The 27,052-nt window shown below is 45.5% G+C and overlaps 1 protein-coding gene across 1 annotated transcript in view; it reads right to left on the bottom strand.

The window, feature by feature from the left end:
- Nucleotides 1-26,065, bottom strand: part of CFAP91 (cilia and flagella associated protein 91) — a 37,721-nt gene extending 11,656 nt beyond the window's left edge. Inside the window, exons 1-11 of the mRNA XM_009906522.2 lie at nucleotides 25,917-26,065; nucleotides 21,894-21,977; nucleotides 19,781-19,837; nucleotides 18,374-18,555; nucleotides 17,111-17,288; nucleotides 16,610-16,767; nucleotides 14,842-15,024; nucleotides 14,598-14,740; nucleotides 9,890-10,015; nucleotides 5,730-5,801; nucleotides 4,002-4,148 (exon numbers count right to left, since the gene is read on the bottom strand). Of these exons, the coding sequence (XP_009904824.2) occupies nucleotides 4,002-4,148; nucleotides 5,730-5,801; nucleotides 9,890-10,015; nucleotides 14,598-14,740; nucleotides 14,842-15,024; nucleotides 16,610-16,767; nucleotides 17,111-17,288; nucleotides 18,374-18,555; nucleotides 19,781-19,837; nucleotides 21,894-21,977; nucleotides 25,917-26,050 (1,464 nt within the window). The 5' untranslated portion in view covers nucleotides 26,051-26,065. The remainder of the gene's footprint in view (nucleotides 1-4,001; nucleotides 4,149-5,729; nucleotides 5,802-9,889; nucleotides 10,016-14,597; nucleotides 14,741-14,841; nucleotides 15,025-16,609; nucleotides 16,768-17,110; nucleotides 17,289-18,373; nucleotides 18,556-19,780; nucleotides 19,838-21,893; nucleotides 21,978-25,916) is intronic.
- Between the last annotated feature and the right edge of the window lie 987 nt (nucleotides 26,066-27,052).

Below are 27,052 nucleotides of genomic sequence, written 5' to 3'. Positions count from 1 at the left end.
CACCATGCACCACCACTCTCTGAAGCAGTTGCTTAGGCCATCTGCTTGTTATCAAGGAATGCCCCACTGCCCAGACCAAGAAAGGAGAGGTGTAAGAATGACAATTAAATTACTTCAGCTGCATACCCTCCATCATTCTGTGATAAGCTTAACTAGACCAGAACAGAAAAACAGGATCAAAAGTTGCAAATGAAGCTTCCTTCTAGCATATGGAATGTAAACCCTCAATCTTTATGAGTAGGAAGCTTGAGAAAAGATTTAGGAAACTGCAACTGTGAGTACAGCCACATTTCTATCCTCTCCTGAGGATACAAAATGTTTGTTACAGATGAAAGCCCACCTCAGTGACAGGATTCGTCTTTGGTTGGATATTCATGATGTGACCAAAGTTACTCAGCTTGCTGAGGTACCACAGCAACCATCAGTGCCTACAGTTTAGGGACTCAGTTGTCACCCAACATTGTGCAAGTTACTGACTGCTAACAGATTCAAATCAACAGCCATTACACTGAGTTTGCAGCCCTGCAAAGCAAGAACTCAAAATCCCAGGTAATGGAAAATCAGAAAGTCTGTGAGAGCTGAGACTTAATTCCAGGTGTTCAGCATGACTGTGCCATTCACTCCTTGTTCCAAGCATCTCCTGTTTTATGGGTTGGGTATGTGAGATTGGAAAGGGACATGATCTATGGTAAGTTCATTATCTCCAGGAGGGAATGGCTGGAACTGGCTGGGATGCTGTGTTTCTGCTGGAATAAACAGGCAACAGCAGAGTAAACTTGAACATGAACCCCAAAATGGAGCTGAATTATCCCAGGCAAGTAGTAATAAAGCAGCTTTCTTATGCTGCTGTGACAGTTGTTCATGCAGTGTTTCGAAGCAAGTGGGATTCTAAGTGTTGCACACATCTAGGAGTGACAGTGCACAGCCTGTGGGTGTTTAAGATGGAGGACAGCAATGCATTAACTGCAGCAGCCCACAGGGAAGGATAATGTGGAATTAAAGTACTGCTTCCTCTTTATTGCTCCAGGTGCTGTATCTAAAACTGGTGTGAAATGGAGGGAAACAACCCAGGAACACTCTTGGTTTAGGCTTTTGTTATATTCAGGGCTGGAAAATTTCAGCCTCTCATCTTTGATGGTTTTATCTGGAGTTTTTGCCCTCCTTCTGCAGGAAGCATTTATTGGAAAATGCCTCTTTTTGTACTGGAAAGAGTGAAAAACAAACAGTGACCACCAAAAGCCACAGAACTTGAGAGTCATCATTGACTTTCTAAACAGCCACACAGAGAAAACTCCTGCACACGTGTTCCAGAGGGTTTAAGAGTTCAAAATGTTTGAAGACCTGAGCCTTGGACTGTGTGCCCCAAGAGACAGTGAAAAAGAAATGCAAGAGCAGAGCCTTAGATAGTGTGCCCTAAGAGACAGTGAAGTAGAAATGCAAGAGCAGAGCCTTGGACTGTGTGCCCTAAGAGACAGTGAAGTAGAAATGCAAGAGCAGAGCCTTGGATAGTGTGCCCTAAGAGACAGTGAAGTAGAAATGCAAGAGCAGAGCCTTGGACTATGTGCCCTAAGAGACAGTGAAGTAGAAATGCAAGAGCAGAGCCTTGGACTATGTGCCCTAAGAGACAGTGAAGTAGAAATGCAAGAGCAGAGCCTTGGACTGTGTGCCCTAAGAGACAGTGAAAAAGAAATGCAAGAGCAGAGCCTTGGACTGTGAGCCCTAAGAGACAGTGAAGTAGAAATGCAAGAGCAGAGCCTTGGATAGTGTGCCCTAAGAGACAGTGAAGTAGAAATGCAAGAGCAGAGCCTTGGACTGTGTGCCCTAAGAGACAGTGAGGTAGAAATGCAAGAGCAGAGCCTTGGATAGTGTGCCCCAAGAGACAGTGAAAAAGAAATGCAAGAGCAGAGCCTTGGACTGTGTGCCCTAAGAGACAGTGAAGAAGAAATGCAAGAGCAGAGGAGGTAGATACCAGCAGAGGGGGTTAGTGGCTCTCCCAAAAGGCAATTCCAAGATCAGAGGTCAGCACCTCTACCATTTGCTTCCTCTCCTCTATGAATGTCATTATGGTGTCTGAACTGCTCTCTCTTACTTGGGCTTCCAGAATAGAAGGAGCATTTCAAGTTCCTAACACCTAAGCCTTTTATTTTTCTCCTAATTTCTTAGTAGAAAATGTCTGCTTTCCACACCTGGGCTCCCTGTGTATGAAGGAGCATCTGGAAACAATAAACAGTGAAACACAGTCACCTAGTTCAATTCTTCCTGAGATCTGAGGGGAAATTTTGTGGCTGGCCACCCAGCAGGAAGCAGTGGCCTCCACCAGGCCAGCTGGGCAGTGGATGCTATTATCATAACCTGGAAGCTGCAGAATTGCCTCACAGCTGGTCACTAAAAAAACCAGGAGAGTAGGAAAGCCTACAGGAAAGCCTGCAGGAATGTGGAGTTACTGTGCATCTGAGATGCTGTGAAGGCTGGACAAAATTTCTTTATGATCCATTTCAGACCAGCATCTGCCATTTGACTCACTTTGGAAGGACCCTGCAAGGAAGAAGGATGAAAATTTGCACCCCTAGCTCTCACTAGATCCTTGGCAGACGATGGAGCCCAAAATTTCTCTGCTCTCCTCAACAGCAGTAAGTACAACACGGTGATACCATTGCTGTGGTCCTAGGAGTTTCAATCCCAAGAATATTTACACTTTGGCTTCTTTTGTGATGTTTACTGCTTGAGAGGGTGCCAAGCTAGAAAAGGGACAGGGAAATGACAGAGCAGTAACACCCATTCAGTAAAACATCTGGCAAATGTGAGTGATAAGCACATATTGTGGTGCCAGGTCATAGCATCAGTCAAACAGACTGAAAGGTGGGGAAAGTGAGGTTGGTCTGACAGTGCAGTTTGTTCAAAGCCCTGTGATATAAGTAAGTGCTCTGTCTGCAAACAAGGCAAGTACAGCCAGGGTAGCAGCTGTGGTCAAAGCACCCCAGTCTGCTTCTGAGACTCCCCCAATTCCCCACCATCAGTGAGGGAGCAATTTTAGCCCCTCAGGCACTCAACGCTTGGCTTGCGCTAGGAGAGGCTTTTTGTTACTTGGGTGCTTTCTGTGCTGCAGAGAACAGGAAACGTAAAGACATCAAATGTAGTGGTGCTGCAAGCACAGGTCAAGACAGTGTTGTTCATCTGGAATGGAATGGAATGGAATGGAATGGAATGGAATGGAATGGAATGGAATGGAATGGAATGGAATGGAATGGAATGGAATGGAATAGAATAGAATAGAATAGAATAGAATAGAATAGAATAGAATAGAATAGAATAGAATAGAATAGAATAGAATGGAAGGGAAGGTTTGGGAAGAGAAGAGAAGAGAAGAGAAGAGAAGAGAAGAGAAGAGAAGAGAAGAGAAGAGAAGAGAAGAGAAGAGAAGAGAAGAGAAGAGAAGAGAAGAGAAGAGAAGAGAAGAGAAGAGAAGAGAAGAGAAGAGAAGAGAAGAGAAGAGAAGAGAAGAGAAGAGAAGAGAAGAGAAGAGAAGAGAAGAGAAGAGAAGAGAAGAGAAGAGAAGAGAAGAGAAGAGAAGAGAAGAGAAGAGAAGAGAAGAGAAGAGAGGAGAAGAGAGGAGAAGAGAAGAGAAGAGAAGAGAAGAGAAGAGAAGAGAAGAGAAGAGAAGAGAAGAGAAGAGAAGAGAAGAGAAGAGAAGAGAAGAGAAGAGAAGAGAAGAGAAGAGAAGAGAAGAGAAGAGAAGAGAAGAGAAGAGAAGAGAAGAGAAGAGAAGAGAAGGAGAAGAGAGAAAAGAGAGGAGAAGAATCCAGGTTGGAAAAGAACTTTGAGTTCAGAGGGTCCAACCTACCACCCAATACCATCTAATCAACTAAACCATGGCACCAAGTGCCTCATCCAGTCTCTTCCTAAACACCTCCAGGGATGGTAACTCCACCACCTCCCTGGGCAGCACACTCCAATGGCCAATCACTCTTTCTGGGAAGCACTTCCCATCTACACAGGCAAACCTTGTCCATCTGCAAGTTATGCTGCTGCTGTAGAGCCAGCATCCTTTCAGCCTCTGCCTTCAAAAGCAGCTGTCCGTCCTCCTGGAGTGCGTGAGTGGTGCGCAGCTCCTGGATCAGTTCCAGCCGCTTCTCCTTTTCTTCAAACATCTTTCAAAACAAACCCAAACAAGCAAGCATCTTAAATGAAGAACACAGATCATCACATTTTGCCAGCACAGCACACCCTTCTTCTCCAAACTGCAGCTGGCTGTTTCCAAGACCTAGTTGTCCGTAACGAATTTGTGTCCACGTTTAGGTAAACACTACAGCTGCCAAGTAAAGCTTGCCCAAACCCTTCTGCGCAGAAGATGAAAGTTGAAACTTTCTTCTGTGAAGTGCAGATGCTCTCTTCCTACTTTATTACAATTTTTACCTTTAATTCTGTTAGGCTTCACCCAGAACTCAAACCACTGGAATGCAGAACAGCAACACCGCTGTCGAGTGAAAAGGGCAGTAGCCTTCTGAATATCCTGTTCCATCAGCCTCAACATCAAAGCTTCCCTGTGTGAGCACTGCCCCTTTTCCTCATTCCAGGGTTAGCTGCCTCCTGTTTTAACATCTGCTGTTGTCTGACTTTCATTTTGAGGGAGTCCAGCAGCAGTTCAAAGCAGTAAATTGGTTGCTGAAACTGCTGCTGTATCTGCTATGGGGTTATGTGGCCCAGCCCTTCCCTGACACTGTCTTACTTTCAGTCACCCTCTCTTCCAAAAGGACTTTCAACAGCAACAAAGGATCACTTCAACGCTGCTCACATCATTCTCAGAGTCACAGAATCACTAAGGTTGGAAGAGACCTCAAAGATCATCAAGTCCAACCCATCACCACAGACCTCTTGGAGTCACACACTTCTGATCCAGTACTAGCTGGATGGAAGTTCCTAAAATAATGGGACATTTCAAGATGTGAAAGTCAACAGTCCTGCAATGGCCTAAAGCATCCTTCTCATAGATCCACCACAGAACTGAAGAAAACCTAGGAAGTCTATATGCCACCTCCAGCCATCTTCACACTGTCACATTGTTTGTTAAAGCTCAGGTCAGGGGCCCACGTGGGAACACTTCACAAGCATTAAGCAATTAATGCAAATCAGAGTATCAACTATATTCTCAGCAGGCATGAAAACAAACCTTCTGGCCTGGTCTGACCATAAAGACCACAAGGCATGGATTTTTACCCAGGCCCATTTCTGCTCCACTGAAAGCAGAATCTTGTACTTGCTGGGAATCATGGTGGTAGGGCGCTTCAGCTGCTCAGTCTAAGGTTCAGCGCACCATCACAGGAAACTGGAAAGATGGGATGAAATAAAGCTGCCCTGCTGGGATGTAGGAGGCTTCTTGTGCCTGGGATCTTGCCTTAATCAAGGCAAAATGTACTCATGGCCCAGACCTAGTCTAGATTTTGCCATTTGAGTAATTCTGCTTTGAAGCATCTAATTAAACAGCTGAGTGTAGGGGGTGGCAGGAACAGGGAGACACTCACAGCCATGTGTAGGAACCTACAAGTTCCTGTAAGAAATTGGGGCTGGAGAGCAAAGACTTCAGCCTTGGAGGACTCCAAATAGCACACAGGAGAACATACTGCTGAAGCCTCATTACCCTTGATTAGTGCTGTGGAAGTAAGATTGCAAACACACTTTCAAACATTCCCACCATCATTCTAGAGAGGCACAACCAAAGAGAGACAGAATACCATGTTCTGGATGGCTCTGCCTCGGAGCAACTTCTGCAGACAGATCACTGCCAGTTCTGTTTCCTCTTCCTCCTGCCAAAGCACAAAGAACATCCACATCATAATTAATTATTTCTTTGGAGGCTGAGATTTCTAGAGACTACCCATGTAACTATCAAAAATTCCAGCTCCTATCCAGCTTTGTCTCAGTTGTTTCACACTGTTCTTCTAATTTCCAGGGAAAGGAAGGTGAGTCAGAATGACATGTGTTTCCATGGTTTACAAGAGATGGAGGAGAAAGGCTCTACAATTACATTCTGTGTGAGATTTTAGAGGGTCTTTGGAGATGAGTACCAAAAGGAGATGTTGATGGAGAAAATTACTGCATACATCCAAAGTCCTATTTGTAGCTTTGACTGAAAATCTGAGTTTGCAAAAAGGGCATCAGCTAAGGTGAAGACACTAAGGCTATGGAAGTATTGGTGAAGGAGGTGCAAGAGAGCTGCTGACCATAAATAGGGGGATTAACTTTAAAGGGAACATTTTTCTTCTCATATTTATCCCAGGGGTGGCCTTTAACAGAGTAGCTCAGTAAATTTAAGACTCAGAAAGTGATAGTTCAGAAGGAAAATTAATTGCATTATGTTGTGATTTGCATTATGCTGTGAATTGCATTGTGCTGTGATTTGTCTCTTTGAGAGCTTCACTGGCCTAGGATTGTGAGACTGAAACCAACTTGGAAGAATGATATAGTGGGAAAGGGAACATGACCACAAGAGAAAAGAGGGGGAAAGAATTAGAAAGGATTGATTTCAAATAGAAGAAGTACAGCTTGGGGGGGGGAGGGTCTTCTGGTCTGGAGTTGACAGTAGCAGAAGGAAAAAGCTCATTGGGTGCCTGGGAAAGATAAAAATACATCTAAAAATGGCAAGGAAGTGTTTTTAATAAAGAGCCTGTGAGGTCTGCATTGAAATGTGGTATTTTAGAAGTGCTGGAAAAACAGGGAAGAGTGTGGGATGAGAGAAGTCGTGGGCTGGAATCTTGGTATCTGTTTTTTTCTTAGGTGTGGAAGATTTAAGTTTTCTAAATGCAAAAGGAAGCCTTTTCACACCAGCATGCAGGAGGAACAAAGCAGGACTAGCCAAAGGACTGCCTTCAGATGTGGTAGGTTCTTTTTCACTGGAAAGAAGGGATGACTTTCCAGTCCAGTTAGAAAGCTAAACTCTGATCACACCACCTGGCTACAGTGTGAAAGCCCTTCAAGGAGTTTGGGAAATGGAGATGACACACACACTGGACAGGTAAGCCAACCTGAGGTTTTGGTTACAGCTTTGAGAGGCCTTGAGCACAAGCCCTATGAGGAGAGGCTGAGGGAGCTGGGATTGTTTAGCCTGGAGAAGAGAAGGATCAGAGGCGACCTCATTGCCCTCTACAACTACCTGAAGGGTGGTTGTAGCCAGGTGGGGGTTGGTCTCTTCTCCCAGGCAACCAGCACCAGAACAAGGGGACACAGTCTCAAGTTGTGTCAGGGGAGGTTTAGACTCGAGGTGAGGAAGAAGTTCTTCACTGAGCGAGTCATTCGTCATTGGAATGGGCTGCCCAGGGAGGTGGTGGAGTCGCCGTCCCTGGAGGTGTTCAAGGGGAGATTGGACGTGGCGCTTGGTGCTATGATCTAGTTGTGAGGTCTGTTGGAACAGGTTGGACTTGATGATCCTTGGGGTCTCTTCCAACCTTAGTTACTGTGATACTGTGATACTGTGATACTGTGTGATACTTTGTGGGATGCATTTTTCTTTTTTCTTTCCTTTTCTTTTCTTTTCTTTTCTTTTCTTTTCTTTTCTTTTCTTTTCTTTTCTTTTCTTTTCTCTTTTCTTTTCTTTTCTTTTCTTTTCTTTTCTTTTCTTTTCTTTTCTTTTCTTTTCTTTTCTTTTCTTTTCTTTTCTTTTCTTTTCTTTTCTTTTCTTTTCCCCGCCCCCCCCTGTTATTCAGTGCTGCAAATAATGCCTTAGCAAGGGTAGTCATCAGCTTCTCCATTTGCCTGCTACAGACCAGCAGGAAAGAAGAAGCAGAGATGTAAAGTCTGTCATACCCTGCAGTGGAAAAAAAAGAAATCAACCAGAAAACCAAAGCAAACCCAAAAAAAAAAAAAAGAGGGAGGAATTAAGGATATAGAAAGATCTAGGAGCAGGGTGAAAACTAGGATGGGGCTGGGAGAAAGTGATAAACAGGTGAAAGTGCTCTGTGAGCTTCTTGTGGCTAGTGAGTGCGTAAGAAGTGACTCGGGGAGAGGATTTGAGGAGGCCTGCAGTAGCACCCCCATTCTCTCTCTCCACTTTTCTTTTACAGCCTTTGTGGTCCATGTCACCTCTTTGTGACTGCCACACTTGCCTTTTGAGGTCCTCAACTCCAGCAGGAAGAGGCTGGTGCACTTAGCAGTTGGTTATGCTTTGATTATCTGTGTATGGCAGGAAAGGAAGCATTAACAGGGGAGAGCCTTGCTTTCAGTACTACTTGAGGCCAGCTGGTAGGAGAAATCTCACTTGGATTCTGCTACCCTTCAGTGTCTGAACTGGCCTGATTTTACAGATGGGGCTCCACTCTTTCATGTGCTCACAAATAATGACACTTGAAAAGAAACCAAATGTTGTCAGAACTCCTTCAGGTGGAATTCTATTGCATTGGAAATCTTGTTTAAAAAGCAACATTCTGCAAACATGATCAGGAATGACTGCCACTGGGGGGACAAATCTTGCTGATGTCTTTCTAAGTCACCTGGAAATACTTTAAACATTTGCTGAACTGGTAAATGTCAATATTGCAAAGCTACCACTGCAATACAATACCTAACACCTAGGAGTTAGTAAAGCTGTGGAAAACTCCTCCCAGTGATATTTGTCATCTTAAAGCATAGTGTATAAAACATAGAACATCATATTGCACAAAGGAAGACACCATGAATGATCTAATAAGACTTTCAGTTTCATGGCTATGGGACTCTCAAATTCACAAGTTTGAATGGTGACTGTGTCTGATTCTTACTACCAGCAGAAAAATGGTGATCACAGGCAGACAAAGCAATCCACTGGGGCAAGCAGCCCTTAAATACATTACTTTAAAACAGGAGAAGAAGTTGCAGCTCCCCTAAAAAGCTGGGGGGTTCCTGCAGCATATCACATCCCCCATGACACATCATGACTGCTATTTCTGCCTCTGCAGAAGAATAATTTTCTGTGAACTGCAGCATGCTCATCAAACACTGCATCCTGCATTTGACAAGAGCTTCACTCCAACAAATAAATGAAGTTCATACTCAGGGCTAAGCACCCAAAGTCTCACTAACTTTCATGAGACTAAACTTAATTGCTCCACTAGATTACAATTGTGTTTTAAGATTAGAAGGCTGAAAGACCCTGAGTAATCATCATCATCATTAAGCCTTGTGAGGAGAGGCTGGGGGAGCTGGGGTTGCTTAGCCTGGAGAAGAGGAGGCTCAGGGGAGACCTTATTGCTGTCTACAACTACCTGAAGGGAGGTTGTAGCCAGGTGGGGGTTGGTCTCTTCTCCCAGGCAACCAGCACCAGAACAAGAGGACACAGTCTCAAGCTGCACCAGGGGAGGTTTAGGCTGGATGTTAGGAAGAAGTTCTTCCCAGAAAGAGTGATTTGCCATGGGAATGTGCTGCCCAGGGAGGTGGTGGAATCACCATCACTGGAAGTGTTTAAGAAGAGACTGGATGAGGCACTTGGTGCCATGGTTTAGTTGATTAGATGGTGTTGGGTGATAGGTTGGACTTGATGATTTCAAAGGTCTTTTCCAACCTGATTAATTCTGTCCTATCCTATCCTATCCTATCCTTTCCTTTCCTTTCCTATTCTATTCTAATTCTCTCTTTTTGTTCCCCAAGAACCAGGGACTCAAATGTCTAATAATTTCTGTCTTCTTAAAATAAAGTTTAATTAAAAACTTGGCCAAGGGATACTGTAAAAGATTTTCACTTCTTTGCTAGTGTATGGAGTAAAAAGAGACTGGGAGAGTCTAAAGAAAAAGCAGCAGCTATTTCTCACACAAAGAAAGATAAAGGTCACTTCATTCCTTCTCTGGGCATTTCTTTAAACACCATGCAGAAAACAATTAGGGATCAAGAGGGGGGAAAAAACCCATGCTAAACCCAGCCCACTTACAGTTGATGGACTTTCCAGGACTGGAGTGGGTGGGTGAGGAATAGGCTTCTCTACTCCTTCTGCTTTCCCTAGGAAACTGAGGGGCTTCTTTGGCTCCTTGACTTTATTCTTCTTCTCCAGTAGTGCCTGGAATAGACATACAATTTAATCAGAATTGGGCTGGATGGAACAACACAATAAGGCCATTCCTCTAGATGCTGACTGCTGCTGATCACACCAACTACAAGGAGCTGAGTGTATTTTGCATTTTGCAGGCTTATGGCTTCTATTTCTTACTGCACATCAACTGAAAAGCTGACTAAGGTTAGCAGAGGAGGCCATTGGTTGGTCAGAAGATACCAATGGGACATTCAAATCATAGGTAAGAAGGAAGTGAGTGTCATTTCACTATGGAATATGTTGCCCAGGGAGGCTGTGGACACTTCCTCCCTTGGGGTGTTCAAGGCTAGGTTGGATGAGGCCTTGAGCAGCCAAGTCTAGTTGAGAGGTGGCCCTGCCCAAGGCAGGGAGGGTGGAGTAGATGATTTCTAAGGTTCCTTCCAACCTTCTATGATGATTCTATGATTAAATGTCACCAGCAACTGCATAGGATGAGTCACCCTAAATTAATCTAAAATGGGTATGTACTTAAGAGTATATTGTATTAGAGAGTCAGTAAAGGCATAGTTCAGATTTATTTTCCTCATTTTAAAACAGGAATTTAATTGAAACAATTCAACTATGACCTATATGCAAGCAGAGCCTCTTGTGTGTGTGTGTGTTACTTTTATTATGCAGTGACAAAATCATTAAACATTCCTCTTTCCTGTAAGACAGAAGATTCTGCCACAACATGAAAAAAGGGTAGGGATATCACAATTTCATTACAGTTTACATCTCACTACAGAATGCTTTTAACTATGGGTATAATTCTTTGCTTTTAACTATGGCTATAATGCTTGTTTCTGCAGGTCAGGAGATTTCTCTGCAGGTCAGGAGATTTTTCTGCAAGCAGGGGATTTTATGAAGGAGGTAATTTGAAGAGCATGTTGTCCTGTGGCTCTTCCTCAGTGAAAGGTCTTTGTGTGATAAGCTACAATTGTCCAGGTTTGAACCAAATGACCCAGGGCCTAGCAGTGTGGCCAAGGCCAATGGCATCCTGGCCTGCAACAGGAATAGTGTGGCCAGCAGGAGCAGGGAAGTCATTGTGCCCCTGTACACTGCACTGGTTAGGCCACACCTTGAGTCCTGTGTCCAGTTCTGGGCCTCTCAATTTAAGAAGGACATTTGAGACTCTTGAACATATCCAGAGAAGGGCAACAAGGCTGGGGAGAGGTCTGGAGCACAGCCCTGTGAGGAGAGGCTGAGGGAGCTGGGGTTGCTTAGCCTGGAGAAGAGGAGGCTCAGGGGAGACCTCATTGCTGTCTACAACCACCTGAAGGGAGGTTGTGGCCAGGAGGGGGTTGGTCTCTTCTCCCAGGCAACCAGCACCAGAACAAGAGGACACAGTCTCAAGCTGCACCAGAGGAGGTTTAGGCTGGAGGTGAGGAGAAAGTTCTTCCCAGAAAGAGTAATTTGCCATTGGAATGTGCTGCCCAGGGAGGTGGTGGAGTCACTGTCCCTGAAGGTGTTCAAAAAGGGATTGGATGTGGCACTTGAAGCCATGGTTTAGCTAGTCATGAGGTGTTGGGTGACAGGTTGGACTTGATGATCTCTGAGGTCTTTTCCAACCTTATTGATTCTATGATTCTAAAACCCATAAGGTTACAGACCTCCAGAGCCCAGACAGGTCCTGAAGCTGGACCAGAAAGTGTAATTTTTGTTATTTCATTCCATCATGCCTGCCTGTCTATAAAACTGGCTGCAGAGTCAGTTTCTGCCTCTTTTCCCTCCCTCTCTCTCCTTCCTGATGCTGCTCCCTTATGTTTGTGATTGTGGGGGAGTGAGGCCTAGAGCAGCCTTGGCAGGGGCCTGGAGCTGGAGAGCTGAATTCTAGCTGTGTCACACCAGTTTGGAAATGGGAGGGGGCAGTGCAGGGGGGTGGGCACATTTGAGGCCTGGACTTTTGGCCTAACTGGGGGAGGTTTTGAAAAGGTTTTGGGCTTGAAGAGGTTGTTGTAAGCCCAGGTCAACGGACTGGGCTGAGGCTGAATGGGTATTTTGTCATTTCTGTATATAGCTGTGAATAGCACTTCCCTTTTACTTCCAACTCTTCCCAACCCTGTGTGAGAGAGTCTTTATTTTACTTCCTTTGGGAGGTAAGATATATTTGCTGTCTGCTCTTAAAGCTAAGATAACAGCCACTACTTGCATTTTATGCATAATCCACCCAAGCTCCAACCCCATCAATACTGCTGTGTCTTCCTCTCTAAAACTGCAGTAAATCAATGCCCTTAGCTCTTGAACAGTGCCTGCAGCACTCAAGATCTTCTTTGAAAAACTTCCTCCTGAATAATCATAATCATCATCATCATCACATGCAGTGTTTCATCTTTTTAGAAGATCCAGTGGGATTTAAATCTCAGATAATGGGACTGATTTTTGTCAGAACAAGGCTGGAATCTAAAATTCATTAGTAGAGAGTTACTGTTTGCATTATTAGATTCCACTAAACCAAGGAAGCTGCACACATGATTTCCAATTAGGAAATATTTCTTCCCTAAATAAAGCATAAGCTGCCAAGCTGCACAAATGAAATGCAGTGTTTTTCAGCCAACCAAGAATCTGCCTGACTGCAAGAGAAGGTAACCCTCAAAAGCATCACGAGAAGCACACTTACAAGTACATGTACTTTCCAGACATTGTGATTGCAGATGCAAATGAGGCACTTCTTTCCTCAGTGGCTAACTGCAGATATGGACAATTCATCTGCATGACCATGAGTTGTGATAAATTAAGATATGCAGAAGTGCAACATTAGCATCTTTGCATATCAGATGATGCTGTTGGGGAACAACGGTGATGAGAGACCACGCTGATCTGCTAGAGGGTAGGGAAGATTTACAATGGGACCTGGACAGGTTAGACCAATAGGACAAAGCTAACTGTCTGAAGTTCGGACCTCGACAGGCTGGACAGATGAGCAGAGTCCAATGGCATGAGATTGAATACATCTAAGTGCCGGGTTCTGCACATTGGCCACAACAACCCCATGCAGTGCTACAGGCTGGGGTCAGAGTGGCTGGAGAGCAGTCAGGTGGAAAGGGACCTGGGGGTGCTGGTTGACGGTAGGCTGAACATGAGCCTGCAGTGTGCCCAGGCAGCCAGGAGGGCCAATGGCATCCTGGCCTGCATCAGGAGCAGTGTGGCCAGCATGAGCAGAGGTCATTCTGCCCCTGTACACTGCACTGGTTAGGCCACACCTTGAGTACTATGTTCAGTTCTGGGCCCCTCAGTTTAGGAAGGATGTTGACTTGCTGGAGCATGTCAAGAGAAGGGCAACAAGGTTGGTGAGGGGCTTGGAGCACAAGCCCTATGAGGAGAGATTGAGGGAGCTGGGGTTGCTTAGCCTGGACAGGAGGAGACTCAGGGGTGACCTTATTGCTCTCTACAACTACCCGAAGGGGGGTTGTAGTGAGGCAGAGGTTGGTCTCTTCTCCCAGGCAACCGGTACCAGAACAAGAGGACACAGTCTCAGGCTGCACCAGGGGAGGTTTAGGCTGGAGGTTAGGAGGAAGTTTTACACAGAGAGAGTGATTGCCCATTGGAACGGGCTGCCCGAGGAGGTGGTGGGGTCGCCGTCACTGGGGGTGTCTAGGGCGAGGCTTAACAGGATGCTTAGTGCCATGGTTTAGTTGATTAGGTGGTGCTGGATGATAGGTTGGACATGATGATCTTGAAGGTCTCTTCCAACCTGGTTTATTCTATACATTCAGCAAGGCCAAGTGCCAGGTCCTCCATCTGGGTCACAACAAACCCATGGTAAGCTACAGACTTGGGAATGTGTAGATGAAAAGCTGCAACTAGGAGAGGGACCTGGGGGTATTAGCTGACTGTTGACTAAATATGAGTCAGCAGTGTGCCCAGGTGGCCAAGAAGACCAATGCCATCCTAGCTTATATTAGAAACACTGTGGCCAGCAGTGATTGTCCCCCTGCACTCAGCATTGGTGAGGCCACAGCTCGAGTATTGTGTTAAGTTCTGGGCTTCTCACTACAAGAAGGATACTGAGCTGCTGGAGCATGTCCAGAGAAGTGCAGCAAGGCCTGGAGGAGATGACCTATGAGGAGTGGCTGAGGGAGCTGGGGTTGCTCAGTCTGAAAAAGAGAAGTCTGAGTTGAGACCTCATTGCTCTCTACAGCTACATGAAGGTAGGTTGGAGCAAGGGGTGGCCCAGCTTCTTCTCCTTGGTGACAAGTGACAGGACTAGAGGAAATGGTTTCAAGCTGTGCCAGGGGAGGTTCAGGCTGGATATTAGGAAATATTTCTTTACAGAGAGGGTTACCAAGCAATGGCATGATCTGCCCAGGGCAGTGGTGGAGTCACCATCCCTGGAGGTGTTCAGGAGGAGACTTGATAGGGTGCTTGGTTGCATAGTTTAGTTGATTAGGTGGTGCTGGATGATAGGTTGGATGTGATGATCTCAAAGGTCTCTTCCAACCTGGTCTATTCTATTCTATTCTAGTCTAGTCTAAATGGGGAGAATGCTCAAAAGTGTGTCTTTCTAATTGCATTTCTGAGCAGCTCACATCTAAGAGGAGTTGACATGTTGCTGGATGCAGCTCCATACCTGGTGAACTTGTTCCAGTGTCACCTCTAGCCTTGCTGATCTTTTAACATACCCAGTCTCAGTGGTAGTGTACTTAGGTTTTGGAGCTTTACTCTTGGCCTGGGTGACATAATCTGGGAGAGATGCTTCCAGCTCACAAAGTCCTACGAAATACAAAGAGTGATTAAGTAATGGACCAGCAGGGAGAGAAATTTGAGTTTTGTTAATAACCTGTGCAAACCCAAATCTTCCATAAGTGCCTTACCTGCAAAGGTGTCAAGATAGAAGCTTCTTACCACGTAGCGTTCAGCATGGTTGTCTGGGAAATAACCATGTCTAGACAGAGGAGCATATGCTTGTGATGCAAAGTCAGTATACTCTTGGATGATATCTCGTCTCTCCAGCTTCCCCATCACATTCTTCCTCTGAGCTATCAGTTTCCTGAGCACTGAAATGGAAACACAAACGTGAGAAGGGTCTTCACACAAGTAGCTCTAAAAAAGGCCTGTCTGTGGAAACTCCTAAGAGCTTTTGCTGGTTAGTACAAAAACATGATCTGTTTGAGCAGAACAAATGCTGGCCACAGGTACCTACATTGTGGGAGCTGGGGTTGCTTAGCCTGGAGGACACTCAGGGGTGACCTTACTGCTCTCTACAACTACCTGAAGGGAGGTTGTAGACAGGCAGAGGTTGGTCTCTTCTCCCAGGCAACCAGCACCAGAAGAATAGAATAGAATAGAATAGAATAGAATAGAATAGAATAGAATAGAATAGAATAGAATAGAATAGAATAGAATAGAATAGAATAGAATAGAATAGAATAGAATAGGCCAGACCAGACCAGGTTGGAAGAGACCTTCAAGATCATCGTGTCCAACCTATCAACCAATCCAACCCACCTAAACAACTAAACCATGGCACCAAGCACCCTATCAAGTCTCCTCCTGAACACCTCCAAGGATGGTGACTCCACCACCTCCCTGGGCAGCCCATTCCAAAGGGCAATCACTCTCTCTGTATAGAACTTCTTCCTAACATCCAGCCTGAACCTCCCCTGGTGCAGCCTGAGACTGTGTCCTCTTGTTCTGGTGCTGGCTGCCTGGGAGAAGAGGATACAGTCTCAAGCTGCACCAGGGGAGGTTCACCACCATCACTGGAGGTGTTCATGAGGAGACTTGATAGGGTGCTTGGTTGCATGGTTTAGTTGATTAGGTGGTGCTGGATGATAGGTTGGACGCGATGATCTTGAAGGTCTCTTCCAACCTGGTCTGGTCTGGCCTATTCTATTCTATTCTATTCTATTCTATTCTATTCTATTCTATTCTATTCTATTCTATTCTATTCTATTCCATTCCATTCTATCCTATCCTATTCTATTCTATTCTATCCTGAAGAAAGACTGCAACCTTGTGAAAATAGACTAGACTAGACTAGACTAGAATAGAATAAACCAGGTTGGAAGAGACCTTCGAGATCATCATGTCCAACCTATCATCCAACACCACCTAATCAACTAAACCATGGAACCAAGCATCCTGTCAAGCCTCGCCCTGAACACCCCCAGCGACGGCGACCCCACCACCTCCTCAGGCAGCCCATTCCAGTGGGCAATCACTCTCTCTGTGTAAAACTTCCTCCTAACCTCCAGCCTCAACCTCCCCTGACGCAGCCTGAGACTGTGCCCTCTTGTTCTGGTACTGGTTGCCTGGGAGAAGAGACCAACCTCCGCCTCACTACAACTCCCCTTCAGGTAGTTGTAGAGAGCAATAAGGTCACCCCTGAGTCTCCTCCTCTCCAGACTAAGCAACCCCAGCTCCCTCAATCTCTCCTCATAGGGCTTGTGCTCCAAGCCCCTCACCAACCTTGTTGCCCTTTTCTGGACACGCTCCAGCAAGTCAACATCCCTCCTAAACTGAGGGGCCCAGAACTGGACACAGTACTCAAGATGCGGCCTAACCAGTGCAGTGTACAGGGGCAGAAGAAATGGTTTGTCTGAAATCTAAGTCTCATACTGCTCCCTCTTTCAAACTTACTCAGTGCACAGTCATGATGAACCTTTTTTATTCTCTCTTCCTTAGCCTTCTGATGGTTTTGCCAGTGGTACTGCAAGCGCTTGGCATGCAGCTTATTCTGATTCTCCTCTTGCCTTCGCAGCAGCTGCTTTAAGACCTCCAGTCGAACCTCCTGCAACCTACAAGGAAAGGCCAGGTATGACCCCCTGTACTGTACAGTGTTCTGGGCAATGCTGTCACCACCATACAGCATGCCAACTGGCTACTTCAGGCATGGCTCACATTGCATAGCTCCTATGTAATCTTTCCTTTTTAAAAAGGGAGTTTGGCACTGCTGAAAAGTATCATGGGAGTAGCATTATGGTCTCACATGAAACTTAACAGAAAGTATCCCTTCCCAAAATCAGGAGGCTTTCACAACAACAGGAGGCTTGTACCCTTAAGCCAATCCCTTAAACTTTTTTGTTCCCTCTCTATTCAGCCAATAATTGAAAGAAATAAAGGCTATCATTGGACTCCTACTTTTCTATTTCCTGCTCTCTGAAGGCCCACTCCTTTCTCTCCATATGATCCATCATCTTCCTCCTCTTTGCAATGTTTGAAGCACTGTCCATGGCTGGAAGGTTTGCTTCCCACGCACGTTTTTCCCGGGCACGTTCAATCATCTCCACCTCGGCTAGTCCTGCTGGCAGCCCCTGACCTTACAGGGACAAGAAGCAGCAGCTCTTTAGTGGAATGGTGAATCCAGCAAACAACCACCACCAGAAAGTACCATGGGTGGGCATAAGACCATATACATTAAACAAAAGAAGAACAAGAAGCAAATATTTCTAAGGCCAGTAAAATCCCACAGTATGAGGAGCGGTAGGACCTGCAGTTGCTGTGGCTTAGTTGGCATTAACAGCAGCACTTCATTTCTCCACTGCAGGCTGCAAAGGAGGAAAAACTTTCTAAACACCACACTTTCTGAGCATTCACACTTTCTTTGGCATGCCCAGTGTTCATCATTATTGCAGGTGGAACACTGGAAGATGAGGATCACAGGTACACTCAGGGGAAGCAATGTTTATACTGGCTTGTTACAGACATCTAACTCAGAACAGCTGAAGGCAGCTCCGAGGTGACCTAATTGTGGCCTTCCAGTATCTGAAGGGGGCCTACAAGAAGGCTGGGGAGGAACTTCTCAGGACATCAGGCAGTGATAGGACTAGGGGGAATGGAATGAAGCTGGAGGTGGGGAGATTCAGACTGGATGTGAGGAGGAAGTTCTTCACCGTGAGAGTGGTGAAGCCCTGGAATGGGTTATCCAGGGAGGTGGTTGAGGCCCCATCCCTGGAGGTGTTTAAGAGCAGGCTGGATGAGGCTCTGGCCAGCCTGATCTAGTGTGGGGTGTCCCTGCCTACGGAAGCGGGGTTGGAACTAGATGATCCTTGTGGTCCCTTCCAACCCTGACTGACTCTATGATACTATTATACTATGAGACTAAGTAAATCGAAGAGCTGCTCTTAGTTCAAATTTGTAAAACATATGACTGGGCTTTTCGTAAGCAAACTTGGACCAGATGATCCTTGAGGTCCCTTCCAACCTAGTAATCTATGATTCCATGACCTTTCTATATTGAATGATCACAAAACTCTTTATGAAATTCCCCAGCACAGCACTATGAAGTCAGAAAATATCAAAGGTGGCAATAACCTTGAAACCTGACACTGAAAAAAGCCCAAGCAACCTTCCTGCTAAAGGGGCCACATGATTGTGACCATGTATCTTGATCTCACTACTCACCCCAAGCAAGTGTAGCAAGCGTCAGAAGTTCAGGGAAGGAGCCACTGGGAACTACATATTCAGGGGAATAGGGATCTGTCTGGGCTTCACCATCCCTGTAATCTGTCTGTGTGCCCACAGTTTGTAGCATGGGACCACAGCTCCTGCTGTTTCGTGTAGCTGAATGGACGTAGGGTTCTGTCCTAAAAAGAGATGCAAAATAGAGTAGAGTAGAGTGGAACAGAACAGAATAGAATAGAATTAGAATAGAATAGGAATAGAGTAGAATAGAAATAGAAATAGGATAGGATAGGATAGGATAGAAATAGGATAGGATAGGATAGGATAGGATAGGATAGGATAGGATAGGATAGGATAGGATAGGATAGGATAGGATAGGATAGGATAGAATAGAATAGAATAGAATTAACCAGGTTGGAAAACACCTCAGACATCATCAAGTCCAATCTACCACCCAACACCAGCTAATCAACTAAACCATGGCACCAAGCACTTCATCCAGTCTCTTCCTCAGCACCTCCAGTGATGGTGACTCCACCACCTCCCTGGGCAGCACATTCCAATGGCCATTCACTCTTTCTGGGAAGAATTTCTTCCTAACATCCAGCCTAAACCTCCCCTGGTGCAGCTTGAGGCCGTGTCCTCTTGTTCTGGTGCTGGTTGCCTGGGAGAAGAAACCAACCCCCACCTGGCTACAACCTCCCTTCAGGTAGTTGTAGACAGCAGTAAGGTCTCTGAGCCTCCTCGAGGCTAAGCAACCCCAGCTCCCTCAGCCTCCTCGAGGCTAAGCAACCCCAGCTCCCTCAGCCTCCCCTCACAGGGCTGTGCTCCAGACCTCTCCCCAGCCTCGTTGCCCTTCTCTGGACCTATTGTCTTTCCACCAAATCCAGAACAAAAAAAATCAGTTATGATTGTAAGCACATGCAACTTCCATTGGCTCTACTAGGAAATGCATCTACTTATGTCCCTTTAAAATGTGGTCCCCACTGAAAACTGCACTGGACTACACCATGGCTGTTCTACACCACAATATTGAACAATATTGCAATTATCACAGAGATTGCTGTAAAGTGCCACAGTTTTTCAACAGTGTTGCTGTATTGGAGAATCTTCTTTGCATCAGTGTCTCTTCTAGGATCCAGAGACATTTGGCTTTCTGTTTCAGACCCCATAACACACTTGAGGCACATGTCAAAGCCATTAACTTTACCCACAAAGCACTGCTTATATACTGACAGAGCCAGTCACCTGTTTCTTCAGGAAAGCTCAATGATGAACAAACCCTCAACAAGATTTTCCTGTTGGTTCATTATGAAGAATATTGGTCACAAGCTGAACAGTTTCCCAACCTCCTTCTGGTGAGATGAGACCCATTACAACAGCAGAGCTCCAGAACTCACTACTTACATTGCCACTGCATAAGCAAAATTTAGTGGATGCAGCTTACTAGGAGGGGTGAGAGGTCTGAAACGAGAGAATGCAGATGTGAGGCAACAACCAGGAGAGTAAAAGCCTAATTCCAGTGCAGTTACACTGATTTTCCACAACCCAGGTTCTATAGTTGCATGGTTAAGTATTTTGCCTGAATATGACACAATTCTTTCAATAACAGAGAAAGTTTCATCAGCAGAATTGAGAGAGCTTCTTCTGTCAGTGTAGATACTGATAGAAAGTGGAACTCCCAAACCAGGCAATGATTAAAAGAAGTTAAGAATGTGCTCACATTTTGTGTGCACTTCACTAATTTCTTTACTTTTTTATTCCACTCTCAGCATTTCAGAGAGGGTTTTTTCAGGAACTTCTTGAAACCCTGCCATGAATTCCTACAATCAGCTGGTAAGGTTTACTTGCTTCAAAAAGTATCTTGAAAGCTATATGGGCTCAGCAACATATTGATAATTCCTTCTTAGGCATTCCTATAGTGTGCATATTACAGTTCAAGTTCCCTTAGCCTTTGAGTGGCTTTAAAGCTGAATTTCAATTTGAGAACATAATCTTAGACCAACCTGTCACCCAACACTTCAAGACTAACTAAACCATGGCTTCAAGTGCCCCATCCAGTCCCTTTCTGAAAACCCCCAGGGACAGTGACTCCACCACCACCCTGGGCAGCACATTCCAATGGTGAACAACTCTCTCTGGGAAGAACTTTCTCCTCACCTCCAGCCTAAACTTCCCCTGGTGCAGCTTGAGACTGTGTCCTCTTGTTCTGGTGTTGGTTGCCTGGGAGAGGAGACCAACCCCCACCTGCCTACGACCTCCCTTCAGGTAGTTGTAGAGAGCAATAAGGTCTCCCCTGAGCCTCCTCTTCTCCAGGCTAAGCAACCCCAGCTCCCTCAGCCTCTCCTCACAGGGCTGTGCTCCAAACCCCTCCCCAGCCTCATTGCCCTTCTCTGGACACATTCAAGTGTCTCAATGTCCTTCTTAAACTGAGGGGCCCAGAACTGGACACAGGACTCAAGGTGTGGCCTAACCAATGCTGAGTACAGGGCACAATGACCTCCCTGCTCCTGCTGGCCACACTCTTCCTGATCCAGGCCAGGATGCCATTGGCCTTCTTGGCCCCCTGGGCACACTGCAGGCTCATGTTCAGCCAGCTGTCAACCAGTACCCCCAGGTCCCTTTTATTTTCCTTTTTACCCCCAATAGTGATTTATTTCTATTTTTCTACTTTTCTGCTCAAAATCTGTAACTAAATCTTAAAGGCATAGCCTAAAGCCACCACACTGAGTTGAGAACATTTGTATGTTAGCTGTTGGTTCAGAACTTGACTTCATTGCTGACCCACAGTGTCATGCTGGAAGGAGCAATCAAGGGTTTCCTTTGCTGCCTTTGTGCTCCTGGAAGAAGATGGGAGTTAAAAGGTTGCTCCTTAAGAAGACAACTTTCCAGTAGTCTGGAGAACCACAATGGCTTTGTAAGCATCCTCTTCCTTTGTGTATGAGGATCTGCAGCTCTAATAATAATAGTAATAATAACGTACAGAATGCCTGGCACATTTGCTTATATGCTAACTCATTCCCTGAAAATTCTGGCCTAGTGTGAACTTTAAAAGTTTTATCAATTAAGATCATATAATCACAGAACTATATAGGTTGGAAAAGGCCTTCTAAGATCATCCAATCCAACCATTAGCCCTGTTCTACCAATTACACCACTATACCACCTCCCTAAGCACCAAAACTACACAGCTTTCTGTGATTCTGTGGTGACTCAACCACCTCCCTGGGCAGCCTGTTCCAAAGCCTGAAACCCTTTCAGTGAAAAAAGTTTTCTTCCTAATGCTCAGCCTAAGCCTTCCTTGGTGCAGCCTGAGGCCGTTCCCTCTTGTTCTGTCTGTAGTTACTTGGGAGAACAAAACCCACCTCATGATTTGGTTACTGTTTAGATTTTCCATAACTGTGATCAAATAACTGACAGGAAAGACATTAAAAGCTAGGCTCTGGCATTTATTCAAGTGCTCTTTAAAGTGCACAAAAGCAAGCTCCTGAATTCTGTTTCAGATCAGTCCATTCCTTACCGTGCAAAATATTTGTAGCGATTCCTTCCACTGACTTCAGGATCTTCATAAACAATTTGAGGTAACTGGAGAGAAGATTGAGCTCTAAAAGCCAAAATAGAGAATATCACTTAAGAAGTACTTTCAGCACAGTGTTCTTCCTTATGTTGTTGGTTTGGGGCTTTTTTAATCACTGCTTCCCTGGCTGCACAGTCAAATATGCACACTACAAATTCCCATGCTTACACAAGCAGTAACATTTGGGGGTTTTCATACTCACATGTACATAGCAAAACAGTTTGACACTTTATGAATACTTCCCTCTGTGTGTAGGCAAGAAATAGTTATCTAGAATAGAACAGAATTAACCAGGTTGGAAAAGACCTCAGACATCATCAAGTCCAACCTATCACCCAACACCATCTCATCAACTAAACCATGGCACCAAGTGCCTCATCCAGACCCCTCTTAAACACCTCCAGGGATGGTGACTCCACTACCTCTCTGGGCAGCACATTCCCATGGCAAATCACTCTTTCTGGGAAGAACTTCTTCCTAACTTCCTGCCTAAACCTCCCCTGGCACAGCTTGAGACTGTGTCCTCTTGTTCCGGTGCTGGATGCCTGGGAGAAGAGACCAACCCCCACCTGGCTACAACCTCCCTTCAGGGAGTTGTAGACAGCAAGAAGGTCTCCCTGAGTCTCCTCTTCTCAGGCTAAACAACCCCAGCTCCCTCAGCCTCTCCTCACAGGGCTGTGCTCCAAACCCCTCCCCAGCTTTGTTGCCCTTCTCTGGACACCTTCCAGCAACTCAACATCTTTCCTAAACTGAGGGGCCCAGAACTGGACACAGGACTCAAGGTGTGGCCTAACCAGTGCTGAGTACAGGGCAGAATGACTTCCCTGCTCCTGCTGGCCACAGTGTTCCTGATGCAGGCCAGGATGCCATCAGCCTTCTTGGCCACCTGGGCACACTGCTGGTTCATGTTCAGCCTACTATCAACCAGTACCCCCAGAGGAGGTTTAGGCTGGATTCTTCACAGAAAGAAAGACTGGTCATTGGAATGTGCTGCCCAGGGAGGTGGTGGAGTCACCATCCCTGGATGTGTTTAGGAAGAGACTGGATGGGGTGCTTGGTGGCATGGTTTAGTTGATTAGGTGGTGTTGGGTGATAGGTTGGACTCAATTATCTCAAAGGTCTCTTCCAACCTGGTTAATTCTATCCTATCCTATCCTATCCTATCCTATCCTATTTTTTACAGCCTATCTCATGTCACTAAGGTGTCATTTCCTTAGCTCTATGGAACTCCTGAAATCATGGGTTTTGTAAGATCATTTTTGGCAACTTGTAAGAATCCTAAGCTCAGATGCATGGGATTCTGGGTGCTGGAGATGGTTGCTGCTGCCTAATTTGAAATACAGAGGTATATTTACAGAGATACAGTTAACAATAGGCAGCATTGCTTGAGAGCTGGGATCAAAACAGAGGATTGCATGCCAAGATCAGTTGTCTTCAAGCACTTCATCTAAGCCCTGTGAGCTGCATTGTGGCACTCAGGGAGACACAGTATGTCTACCCACTACAGCAAAGCCTGTAGAGGTGCTTCATTAACCTTCAATTTACTGCCAAGGTAAGTTTAAAGTCATCTCATCCCAGGGCTTTCAGTCATATCCCATAACAAAAGGGAGGAGACTGTTTCAAGATGCAGGGCAGTAACCTGAGATACTTGCTCAGCACTAATCAACCTATTATTTGGAAGTTGTTTGTAATGCAAATGAGATAATTGAGCTGATGGCTAGTTCCACTAGCTGACTCTAGATATCAGGCCATTGCTCCATCCAGATGGATTCCTGTTTCATTCAGCACAGGTGGGCACTTATTCTTAAGATCTAACTTTATTAGCATAAGCTGTTCATCCTATTATGCTGTCCTTATAGGCACAATGGGAGCCCAGTGAAATAGCCCCTTCTATTCCACAGATCCTGCCTCTTGCATGCCCTTGATTTACATCTGCTGACTTTGCTGAAATAAATGAGCACTTATTCCTGGTAACCTTGCAGAGGCAATGCAACTACTGAGAAGACAGCTGGGAGATATTCTGTCTTCTGTATCAGCAACACAGTCAGTCAGTGCAGGCTGAGAGAGAGGGGATGGTTTTTTTCTCAGTTTTTGTTAATTGCAAGACATTTTGCAGCTACATGTTGTTGATATGTAAATCACTTTGAAGGCAGCACAGGTATCAAGTAAGTTCTTGTGACAGCACAACAGGAAAAATGTAAGAAGCTGTGGAGGTTTCCATGTGCAGGGGACTGAGTAAAATGCTGGAAGGAATAATACTTTGTTTTTTAAAGACTCCAAAATTCTTATTTTATTATGGAAATTAGAAGAATATCCTTTTGAAAGGGAACAAAACTGGGTACAAAATCTGCTGTATCACTCTTAAACATCCTTGATTACAGTCTGGCATGTGGCAGAACTCAGGTACCTGCAGCCCTTAGAGCATGCATGATCTGAAAAGCCCAGAGTCTAAAGTTAGTCTGTAATACACCAAACCCCTCTGAAAACAGCTACCCAGCTGATGCCTGCAGTCCTGAATGCAGCTGCACCACCATTCCAAAACCACACATCATGTGGTAAAACACATAAACTTTCACAAAACATTTCATGAATCAGAAGCCCAAATTGTGAGGCCAGAATAAAGCTCAATTATGAAACCCCTGCACTATAGATGTGGTGCCCTAGTTCAGGCCCCACACTCCCCTGAATGAACAGCAAAGGCAATCTAACCAGCTGCAGCTGCATGGGACCAAAAGGAAACAGCTTCCACTGAAGTAACACACACGTCACTGAAGTCTTCATGGAATGTATTTGGTTAGGAAAGACCTTCAAGATCTACTCCAACCTTCAGCCAGCACAACAAGGTAAACACTATATCATGTCCCTATGCACAGGTCCACATGCTGTTTAAACACCTCCAGGGATGATGACTCCACCACTTCTTGGGGCAGACTATTCCAGTATCTGACAGCCCTTTCAGTGAAGAAATATATCCTAGCATCCAGCCTGAACCTGGTGCTGCTTGACACCAAAGAGAAGAGGCTGGCCACCTCCTCGCTCCACCCTCCCTTCAGGTAGTCATAGGCAGTGAAGAAGTCTCCCCACAGCCTCTTCTCCAGACTGAACAAACTCAGCTCTCTCAGATGCTCCTCCTAGGACACATGCTCTAGGCCCTTCACCAGCCTCACTGCACTTCTCTGGACATGCTCCAGCACTTCCATGTCCTACTTACAGTGAGAGGCCCAGAACTGAATACAATACTCAAGGTGTGGCCTCACCAGTGCTGAGTACAGGGGGACAATCACCTCCCTGCTTCTGCTGGCCACAGTTTCTTAACATAACCTAGGATGGCATTGGCCTTCTTAGCCATCTGGGCACACTGTTGACTCATATTTAGTCAACTGCCAACTAATACCCTCAGGTCCCTCTCCTAGTTGCAGCTTTTCATCTACACATTCCCAGGTCTGTAGTTTACCATGGGTTTGTTGTGACCCAGATGGAGGACCTGGCACTTGGCCTTGCTGAACTTCAGACAGTTAGCTTTGTCCCATTGGTCTAACCTGTGCAGATCCTGTTGTAAATCTTCCCTACCCTCTAGCAGATCAACAGAGACACCCAGACTGATGTCATTTGAAAACTTACTGAGGGTGCCCTCAACTCCCTCACACAGATCATTAATGAAGCTATTAAAAAGAGCAGGCCCCAGTACTGAACCCCAGGCTGTGTCTGAGCTGTAAGAGATTGAAATGACTCTTTTCTCTTTCTCTGCCACCACTGCAAAGCAGACAACACAGGGACGAAGGAATCTGCAACATCCACCCCGTAAGAAACAGATGGGCAACCATACTCCACAACAGCTGCAATCTCTTAATTTCAAGGGAAATGTAAGTAGGAGCAAATTGCAGTCATCTCCACTTCAGTGTGCATGCATTTTTGTTGGGTTTGTGTGTATGTTTGCTTTAAATCATCCAACCACAGAACACTTACGCAGCAAGCTGCTGAAGAGTTTCCAGGCGCTGCTGAGCCCTCCTCCTCCATCTTGAGTCCATCAGTGGAGGCCCTGGATCTTTCCCCTCCAAGCACTGACTGTAGCACGGTAAATGGCTCAAGCTGCTAAACATGCTGCTGAGCACTGGTGCCTTTGCATGGACACAAAGAAGAGGGGCAGTGAGTTAGGGATTCCGAACAGCACTAAAGAGATCAGAATTTCAGACTGCTGTGATTTGCAGGACTGCACATTTGGGATGGGGGAAAGAAGGCAGCATACATATGCTAATGATGTCAGCTGGTTAGATGGCACTTCTCAAGATGTGGAGCACACCAGACTAGCAGCAGATGCACAGATAAGTCTTTTGGCTGTTTTCCGGTGTCGAAACTTATATATAAATCAAAGGGTCTAACAGTTCGTTACATAAAGGAGTCAGTGTGCAGTAACTGTGAATGTGCAGTAAAGTGAACTTCTAGCACATTACCCCAAGTAACTCCCTCCTAGTTCCTGTGCTCCAGAAATGAAGCAACATCTTCCACTTCAGGAGTAAAGTTACATCACTTTGTACTGCAACACTTTTAGCAGGCGGTAAAAATATCTGGATGGGAGTTAGCACACACACAAATGATTGCATGAAAAAACCCACACCTTCCCTTCCAAGCAATAATCTCCCTGGGTAGATGTGCCTTGAATCTCCAAACTGATGGCTGCCAATAATCTTTGCAGTCATGACTCAAGTGTAAGTGATGTAGGCTACATGGGCTTGAGCTTCTGGAAAGTCTGGAATCGGGTTTGAATTGTGAATCGCCCCTCGCAGGTGCATTTGGGGTAGTGGTGACATTTCAGTCCACCAACTCACCAGGGTGTAAGAGAGTGTCAGATGATGAAGATCCAGGCACCCTACTATGAATAGCTGCTTGCTGGAAATGAGATTGCATTTGTGCTTTGTTTTTTCTTCAAAGGCAATCCAACTTCCAAGGGCTTGGAAAACTCTGTATTACCACAGCCCCTGTCCACTCCATTTTGTAACACTATAAAGAACTCAAAGTTGTATTGTTTCTAGAATAAACCAGGTTGGAAGAGACCCCTCAAGATCATTGTGTCCAGCCTATCATCCAACACCACCTAATCAACT

The sequence above is a fragment of the Dryobates pubescens genome, chromosome 8, assembly GCF_014839835.1.
Source record: "Dryobates pubescens isolate bDryPub1 chromosome 8, bDryPub1.pri, whole genome shotgun sequence".
NCBI classification, from domain to species: Eukaryota; Metazoa; Chordata; class Aves; order Piciformes; family Picidae; genus Dryobates; species Dryobates pubescens.
Note: the sequence above shows the minus strand (reverse complement) of the source record. Positions and strands in the feature narration are given on the sequence as shown.